The 9,277-nt window shown below is 56.0% G+C and overlaps 1 protein-coding gene across 1 annotated transcript; it reads left to right on the forward strand.

Annotated features, from left to right (window-relative positions):
* The first annotated feature begins 302 nt into the window (after positions 1 to 302).
* On the forward strand, positions 303 to 2,238 carry LOC137467424 (serine/threonine-protein kinase pim-1-like). Its single transcript, XM_068178924.1, has 3 exons — positions 303 to 667; positions 1,308 to 1,487; positions 1,743 to 2,238. The coding sequence occupies exons 1-3, from the start codon at positions 412 to 414 to the stop codon at positions 1,847 to 1,849; spliced, it is 543 nt and encodes a 180-aa protein (XP_068035025.1). The 5' UTR covers positions 303 to 411; the 3' UTR covers positions 1,850 to 2,238.
* The last annotated feature ends 7,039 nt before the right edge of the window (positions 2,239 to 9,277 follow it).

The raw sequence follows: 9,277 nt of genomic DNA on the forward strand, positions 1-9,277 counted from the left end.
TGGTGCTGGGCAGGGCAGGTGGCGAGCTCAGCCCGCTGCTGCTCTTGGCTTGCAGGTGGCCATCAAAAGGGTGCCAAGGAACCGCGTCCGGCACTGGGGCGAGCTGGTGAGTGAGCGGGGCCAGCGGCAGAAGCTGGGCGGGGATGAGCCGAGGCCCGGCAGGCTGGAAGCCACCAGGACACCTCGAGGGAGAGCAGGCTCGGGGCCAGCGCAAGGCGCAGAGCATCCCGGGCCGGGTGAGGGGTTCCCGACCCCCGGCACGGCATCAGCCCCACTGACGGCATCGCGCTCCTCCTGCAGCCCGACGGCACCAGCGCACCCCTGGAGGTCGTGCTGCTGGCCAAGGTGTCCACTGGCTTCCCCGGTGTCGTCCAGCTGCTGGAGTGGAAGGAGCTCCCCAGTGACGTCTTGATGGTGCTGGAACGCCCGGAGAGCTGCCAGGACCTGCACCATTTCATTCAGGAACGGGGGTTCCTGTCTGAGGAGTTGGCGCGGGAGCTGTTCCGCCAGGTGCTGGAGGCCGTGCGGCACTGCAACAGCTGCGGGGTCCTGCACAGAGACATCAAACCAGAGAACATCCTGGTTGACCTGGCCACCGGGCAGGCCAAACTGATTGACTTTGGCTGTGGCACCTACCTGCAAGACACAGCCTACACTCGTTTTGCAGGTGAGCCCACGCAGGGGTGTGCTCTCAGTCCCGTCATCTCATGGCCCAACACCTCACAGCCCAAGATGGGTGTGGCAGCGGGGATTCTCCCTTTTGCTGCCCTTCATGGCACTGAGATTTCAGCTGCGTTGCTTTTGAGCAGGGCTGGGTGGGGAGCCAGCTTCCAGCCCTGCTGGCAGCCTTTGCCCACCACTCTGCCCAGGACTGGGGCTGGGGCTGGGGCAGCCAGCCTGACAAAACACCCGTGGGTGGGGGTAGCAGAGAGGGGGGCCGGAACCTGTGTCCCAGCCGGTTTGGTGTGCAGGTGACAAAGGGCTTGGACTGCTCCACTCACCTGGTTTGGTTTGGATTCATAATGTTTTTGGGGCAGTGCAGGCAGGGAGGATGAGGGCATGGTTTTCCCAAGCAATGAGTGGGTTTTTTCCTGTCATGGTCGGGCCTTGACAGGACTTCTGCTGCCCTCTTCCAGCACCAGTGGCTTCTTTTCCATCCCCGAGTCTGTACACAAGTCCCAGGTGCTGGCGAGAGGGCAGCGGTCACCCCGTGTGCCACTGGGGCAGCCCCCACACACCCAGGGATGCTGGGGCCAGGCTCAGGGAGCAGCAGCGTCCCCCTGATGAACCCCATCTGTATTCCATAGGAACACGGTCATACAGCCCACCAGAATGGACCCAATTTGGCTGGTACTACGGCAAGCCAGCTACCATCTGGTCCCTGGGCATCCTGCTGCACCAGATGGTCTGCGGGGAGCACCCTTTCAGGAGGAGCCAGAACATCAGCTGGGACCATCAACTCTCGCTGCCACAACGGCTCTCTCAAGGTGGATCCTCATCTCTGGCCACGGGGGCAATACCAGTGCTGGGAGACAGCAGCAGCTCGTCAGCATCCCGCTCTGGCAGCTGCTGAGGAGGTGGCACATGTCCTGCTCTCCTGCTCTCCTCCAAAACAGGGAATTGATGGGGACGTTTAGGCCCAGCTCTGAGCACATCCAGCATGGCCTGGGCACGGGAATAGTGGGGCAAAGCCAACAGGAGCCTTCTCCAACTGACCGGCGGTTTCTGGTTTCTCTGCCCAGAGTGCCAAGATCTGATCAGGCGGTGTTTATCCATGCTGGACTTGGACAGGCCCTCTTTAGAAGAGCTGTTCTGTGATCCCTGGCTGCAGGATATTGATCTGCCCTAGAAGAAGGGAGAGAGCCACAGGCACGCTTTGATGCAAGGCCCTGGTAAGTTACAGCTCCACACATGCCTTGGCAATGAGAAGCAAAGGAACCCAGACATTTTGTCCTGCCTGTGTCACTGCCCAGGGGTCATCAGATGGGAACACGCAGCCCTTGTGCTGGAGCTCAGCTGCTCTGCCTAGCACTGGTGGCCACCATCCGAGCTGGTTTTGCTTGTCCTGGTTCCCTGACAGCTGGGGCCCTGGGCAGAACCCTGACAGCCTGGGCTCACCCCAGGGAAGGAGAAGGAGCCCCTGGAGAAGCTGTACCCGGTGGGGCTGCTGCTGCTGGGGACACGGAGGATGACATCAAGGATGACAACCTCTTCCTCCACCTGGTCACCGGCAGCTGAGGATGATGGACTTTGATTCTGGCACCTTCTCCAAAGCCAGGCTGCACGGGGAATGTGCAGGTGAGTCCACACGCAGGGGGATGCTCCCAGATTTGGGCATTGCACAGCCTGGCCAGGAACCAAAGGTTCCCCCCTTTGCTGGGGCGGATGCAGCTGATCCTTCAGTCGGCTGCCAGGCTGCTTTTGGCAGGGCTGGGGGGATGGGCTGGGGTGCTGATGAAATGGGAGTGGGCTCCTGGCCCTGCCAACAGCCCCAGCACCCACCCTGCCCCAGGCTGGGGCTGGGGCAGCCAGCCCGACACAAACAAACGCCCATGGTGGGAGCAGAGGTGGGACTCCAGAACCTGTGCAGGGGCTGCTTTGCTTTGCAGGCAAGGAAGGGCTTGGGCTGCTCCACTGCCCCTGTTTGCTTGGGATCACCGTTATTTTGGGGGGCAGTGCAGGGGGGAAGGGAGCAAGCCTGGGCTTCCCTCACCTGTGGGTGGGTTTTTCCCTGGCATGCAGGGGTTGGGCCTTCCTCAAGCCCCTGACAGAGATAAGATTTTTGACCTTTTTTCTTGTTCCCCTTTTTGTCTGTAATCTATTTTCAATCATTTGTTGTGTGTTTTTCTAGAGGAAGCTTTCCAGGTGGGGTCCAGTCTGGATGGGGAAGTGCTTGGGAGCAGCTGTGGCGTGGATGGGCCGTGCCCTTGGAGAAGGCTGAGGACATCGTTTGGGACCAGCTTTTCTTCCAGCGTGATGTGGGTCTTGTCTGCTTGGCATGGTGGGATCAGAGCTTTGGGGAGATGGCAGCGAGCACAGGAGCATCCTGCTCTGGGCAGCTGCTGAGGGCTGGATGTGCCGCGGCTGGCTGCAGGCTGGGCACATGTCCTGCCCTCCTGCTCTGCTCCCAAAGGCAGCAGGGATGGGCAGCTCTGGGCACAGCTCTGGGCACGGCCAGCATGGCCTGGGCACCGCGGGCGGCTGGGACAAGGGGACAGGAGCCTTCAGCTGACGGGCGCTTTCTGGTTTCTCTCCTTGCAGCCGGGCTCTGCGGGTGCTGAGGCTGCTCTGGGCTCTGCCAGGGCTCTGCTGGAGCTCAGCACCGGGCTGCAATCAGCCAAAGAAGAAATGGGGTGACCTGCAGCATAGACCTGCTGGAGCATTTCAGCAACACAGCTCAAGTGTGCAGAGTGTACACCTCCAAGGGCAAACATGACACCACCCAAAAATTAAACTTGTTCAATAACTTCTGAAATGAAATCAATCTGGGATGACCCCAAATGACATTTTGCAGCTTGCTCAAGCTGTAGCTCAGCCCTTCCCTGAACTGTTCTCTCCCCCACCTGCCTTTTACTTCCCAACTGCCCCCTCTTGTCCCCCAGTGAGTTCCCAGCCCATGGCAGTCTCCATCACACTGTCGCCTTCCTTGGTGCCCCTCACCATGAGGAAGGCCGAGCCCCAGGCTTAGGGACTCATCCTGTCACTGGCTGAGGAGCAGCAATGTCTCAGAGCTCCAGTGGGATTTTAGTGTCATTCAGAGCTGCTCTCCAGCCCTCAGCTCTCCTCACTGCTGAGTTCCCACTCCCTTTTCCTCGTCCTTGCAGGAGGATGAGCTCAGTGAATCCCCTTGAGCCTCCCCACTCTTCCCAGCCCACGCACCCACCTCAGTTATGCTGAAGCTGCAGCTTCTCTGTCTCCTGTGGCACACCAGTCCAGTCCCCTGTGCGGGGAGCCCCAGCCCCAGAGCACAGCACTCAGCAGTGCACTCCGGGCTGGAGCAGCTCCCTGCCAGCCCCAGCCCAGGGACCCCTCCAGCCCCGGGGCTTGGGGCACCGTCAGCACCCGCTGCTCCAGCCACCGCTTCTGCTGGCCCTGACAGCAACACCCAAAGTGGGGCTGATCCCGAGGGAGCAGCAGCAGGGCCTGGATCTGATCCCTGGATCTTCGGCTCGTCTTTGGAGCCCTGCCAGCTCCAAACATCCCCCCAAAAAATCCCAAACTCAGGCACCCCCCAGGATATTTGGGCCGAGCTCCCCCTCCCCGGGCACCTGCGGGATGGGGGCGATGCTCCCGGGGTGCTGCGAGCTCAGGCAGCGCCAGGGCCATGCGATTCCTTCCCTCCTCTCCTCCGGCTGCTCCCTGCTGCCGCTGCGCCTCTTCCTCCCTCCCTCCTCCTCCTCCCCCGCTCCCAGATCCTGAACCGTGAGGGGAAAGGAGCGAGGAAAGGGCGGAACCGTGAGGGGAAAGGAGCGAGGAAAGGGCGGAACCGTGAGGGGAAAGGGCCGGGGCCAAGGGGACGCACTGTCCTAAAAAAGCCCGGTTTGACCCAAAATCACCCAAAAGGGCATCAAATGCAGCCTACATCCACATGGTTTGGCCTGACATCAACCAAATGGGATTAAAAGTATCCAAAGGGCTCTAAAATCCAACCAAAGGGGCTTAAAACTGCCCCAGGTGTTTTATAACCCTCAAGAAATGGCTTAACATCACCCGTAAATCTTTCAAATGTGACTAAAATCCACCCTGAAAGTATCTGGTCCAGCCTAAAATCATCCAAAGGTATCTAAAATCACCAAAATGTCCTTGACACCAACACAAGAAGACCTAAAATCACCCTAAAAAGGCTTGGTTCAAACTAAAATTGCCCAAAGAAGCAAAAAACCCTACTTAAACGGGCCCAAAACACCCAAAAAAGGGACCTAAAATCACCCACACAGGATTAGGATTCACCCATATGGGCCCAGTTTTTCCTAAACTCACCCAAATGGGCCCCAGCCCCACCCCCATGGGCCTAAAATCATCCAAAGGGGTCTGAAATCCCCCCTAAACCCCACCAGATTCGGCCTCAACTCAGCCACAGGGGCTGAAAATCCACCCGAAAAGGCTCGGGATCCCCGCAAGGGATCTGAAGCCCACCCTAAACCTGCCCGGTTCGGCCCAAAATCCCCCAAAGGGGCCGAGCCCGAGGCCGAGCCCGGGATCGGCTCCGGGGTCGCTCCGGGACCTCCGCTCTCGCTCCGGGCAGTTTTGGCCGCGGCCCTGGACAGGCCTGGGCGGGACCGGGAGGGACCAGGGAGGGCTCGGGAGGGGTTTGGGCATTTGGGGCTTTTTTGGGCTTTGGGGAATTGTGTTGGGAGTTTACAGGGAATTGTTGGGGTTTTTGGGGAGAGTTATTGGGTTTGGAGGCAGTTGGGGGATTTTGGGGAGTTTGGATTTTGAGGGGCTTTATTGGTGCTTTGAGTGGGAAGTTGTTTTCCTGGGGGTATTTGGGGGTTAATTGAAATTTTTTGTGTTTTCTTTTGAATTTTGGAAGGTTTTACTGGGATTTTGTGGGGATTTTGTGGGATCCTCTGGAATTATTTCTGGGGTTTATTGGGATTTTTAGGGGATTTGGAGGCATTTTATTGGAATTGTGGGGGCATTTAGTGGGATTCTTTGGGGATTTGGGTTTGTTAGGAATTTTAGTGGGGATTTGGATGGGGTTTGTGGGTTTTTTTGGGTGTTGCCAAGATTTCTTTGGGTCTCGTGAGGATTTTGTGGGGCTTCTTGTGGTTTTGGAGACATTTTAGGGGGGGGATTTGTGGGGTTTAATTGGGATTTTGTGAGCTTTTATTGGGATTCGAGGGTGTTCTAATGGGAATTTGTGAAATTTAATTGCAATTTCACGGGGTTTATTGGGATTTTGGTGCCTCTCAGCCCTTCCCCACACCCTGGGACAACTCCAAAGCTCCCCAGAATTCCTCTAAAACCCTCCCAAAATCCCCCAAAATCTGAATATAAAACTCCTAAACACCAAAGAATCCCACAAAATCCCAGTGGAACACACCAAAATTAAAAATAAAAAAAAAAAAAACCTCCCAAAAATTTCAATAAACCCCCCAAGAAATAAACACCCCAAAACACTAAAAAAATCCCCAAAATCCAAAATCATCAAATCCCACAAAACCCCCATAACCCCACAAACCCAGTAATTCTCTCCAAAATCCAGTAATTCCCCCTAATCTCCCAACAAAATCCCCCAAAGCCCATAAATGCCGCCAAAATCCCCCCAAAATCCCCCCTGAGCCCCCCAGACTCACCGGGGGCCGTCCTGGATCAGGGGGCACCAGCCGGTGGAACAGGAGCCGCTTCAGGGGGCCCGCGGAGCTTTTTGGGGAGGGGGCACCATGGGAGACCCCCCAAAAACGGGGGAGGGGAACCCCTGTGGTACCCCCTCCCCAGAAAGCCCCCTCCCCCGGTTCAGGAATAGCCAAACTCAAGAAAATGTAAACCAGGCTTGACTTTCCAGAAATTATTTTTGGCCGGGTTTAGCTGCATCCTCCAGGCTCAGGATCACCGGTGTATTTGCAGGTTTTGCTCTGCATCATCAGCCTGCCCAGACTCTGCTCGGTGTTTCACAAATGGAGAAGACAATGGACATTGTGCCAAGCTTCCTTGCAAACAGCAACACCTGCATCAGCATGACAGAAAAGAAGGAAAAAAAAAAAAAAAAGAAAATATTCACCGGTTAGAACAGAGCCAGTGTCCCACCATCTTCCCCTCCACTGTTATTATAGAGGCAAACCTGGGCCTAAAGCTTCCACCTCTCAGTTCCTGATGCTGTTTGACTTCAGCCTTGACTCCCCCTGATCTACCTGACTGCTGTCCAAGTGGGGCTGGGGATGCTCAGCCTGGAAAGAGGAGACACTGGGGAGGCCTCACTGCAGCTCTGCAGGACTGGAAGGGTCCCACAGGAAAGACGGGGACAGTGTTCAGCCGGGCCCGTGGCAACAGGACAAGGGGGGATGGCTTTCAACTGCAGGAGGCTGATTGAAGTTGGATCTGAGGAAGCTGCTCCTTTACACTGAGGCTGCTGAGGCACTGGCCCAGGCTGTGGATGCCCCATCCTTGGCAACAGGGCTGTGAGCAGCATGGGCTGGGAAAGATTGCTCAGCTCGGAACAAGATGCTCTTTAGATCCACTGTGATGTCACAGATGTGATGTTCCAGCAGGAACCTCCAGCGTCCAGCAAAGAGCACAACACAACCACTGGCCCTTGTGTCAGCCCACCCTGTGCCAGCCCTTGTGTCAGCTCACCCTTCACCATGCTCCCTGTCACCCTTCTCGTCACCTGCGCCCTGATGCTCCCATCAGTCCTGAAAGCTCTCTGTTGCCTGGATTTTGTCATCCGTCCCTGCAGGATGCTCACATTTGTCCTGAGGAAGGTACGGTGCCATTCCATGGAGGTGGACACCCCCCAGCTGCCCGGCTGGGCTGGAGTTCTGTGGGGATGGGGTGGGACAGGGACCCCACTCTGAGGTGTTGCTACCTCTGCAGGCTGTCACAGACAGAGAGGACGAGATGGAGGTGGACATGCAGGCTGATAGAGAGGAGGACATGGAAGTGGATGGAGAAGAGAGTGGAGACGAAGAGATGGAGGTGGACATGGAGATTGATACCGAGGAGGAGATGGAAGTGGATGGAGAAGAGAGTGGAGACGAAGAGATGGAGGTGGACATGGAGATTGATACCGAGGAGGAGATGGAAGTGGATGGGGAAGAGAGTGGAGACGAAGAGATGGAGGTGGACATGGAGATTGATACCGAGGAGGAGATGGAAGTGGATGGAGAAGAGACTGGAGACGAAGAGATGGAGGTGGACATGCAGATGGATACAGAGGAGGAGATGGAAGTGGATGGAGAAGAGACTGGAGAGGAAGAGATGGAGGTGGACATGCAGATGGATACAGAGGAGGAGATGGAAGTGGATGGAGAAGAGAGTGGTGAAGAAGAGATGGAGGTAGATGTGGAAGAGGAGATGGACGTGGAAATGGAAGAGTACCTTGAGGACATGGACATTGATGAGAAAGATGAGGAAGAGGCCATGATCTTGGGATGAAGACCAATACCAGCAGCAGGACAGGCATGTGGTCCCCACAGGCAGAGCGGGTCCCCTGCTGCCAGGCTGGGACTGGGCTGGGTGGTCCCTGCTCAGGGATGTGGGACCCGGTGCATTGGGTTCTGGTGGCCATCCCCAGCCTGTGCTGCGCTTGCTGGGCCAGCCTGGGGGCACATGGAAGAGCCCTCTCTGCCTGATTGGAGTGACTGTGCCTCTTGCTTTTCCTCAAGGACCGATGGAGATCCCGGACAGAGATGCCACCCTTTTGTACATACGTTGTAGAGTTTGTTGTTGTCTTTAGGCTATAGGTTTTAGGGCTTCTTTTTGGCTTCTGTAAATACGTTTCATAGACTTTTGTTAGATATGTTCTTGGGTATATACGTTCCATAGATAGTTGTTGTTACAAATATTCTTACAATGTAAATGTGTTCTGTGTTTTCTTTGCTGTTTTTCTGAAAATAAACAAGCTTTATTTTTCACACCCCAGTTCTCTTTCCATTTGCTAAAGGCACAGGTAGCATTTGCAAAGTTGTGGTTTCCGCTTGCTCCAGGTTCCCAGGGCTGGAGGTCGGTGGGGGCGCTGGCACAGCCACAACCATGTGCTGCTACCCAAACCAGGGTAAGCTGGACCACATGGTGTCGCTTAACGAGGTTTCTATAGCAGCACACAAAAATTAGGTTCCTCAAGAACTGTTATTCCCTTTTCCTCTCGATGCCCTCGGGCTGCAAGTTGGGCACCAAAATCTGTCTTGGTTTGAAAAGACAGGTGTCTGCTAAGGAAGGCAGGAGCCTTCCTGGAAATGGAAAATGTAAACCCCCTCCCTCCAAATTATTATAATTTTGAAAGTAAAAGGCTCTCAGGCAAAGATATGGGAATAGGAATAACAGTTCTTTACTAGAAAAACTTAAAAGATAACTGCAATAATACAAACAAACAAAAAAACCAAACTGCTGACAGAGTCAGAACACGACCTGACACGCTGTGGGTCAGGGTGTTGGTAGCAGCACCCCAAACCCAGCTGGGGGAGCGGAGGTTTGGGGGGAACAATTGGAAGGGGGTGGGAGAGGGGGCACAGGGGGAGGTGGGACCCACTGAGGCTCCCCCAGGTCACCCCAGGACCCCCAGGCCCCGTCCCAGCCCCCCCAGTTCCCTCCGCAGCCCCGGCTGAGGGGGGCTCAG

This window comes from Anomalospiza imberbis, unplaced genomic scaffold, assembly GCF_031753505.1.
Source record: "Anomalospiza imberbis isolate Cuckoo-Finch-1a 21T00152 unplaced genomic scaffold, ASM3175350v1 scaffold_62, whole genome shotgun sequence".
NCBI classification, from domain to species: Eukaryota; Metazoa; Chordata; class Aves; order Passeriformes; family Viduidae; genus Anomalospiza; species Anomalospiza imberbis.

Excerpts from the sequence above, each read along its gene's own strand:
- LOC137467424 (XM_068178924.1), top strand. The coding sequence starts at position 412 with ATGGTGCTGGAACGCCCGGAGAGCTGCCAGGACCTGCACCATTTCATT. Across the intron at positions 668-1,307 it reads AGCCTACACTCGTTTTGCAG|GAACACGGTCATACAGCCCA; the intron begins GTGAGCCCACGC and ends TGTATTCCATAG. Across the intron at positions 1,488-1,742 it reads GCCACAACGGCTCTCTCAAG|AGTGCCAAGATCTGATCAGG; the intron begins GTGGATCCTCAT and ends TTCTCTGCCCAG.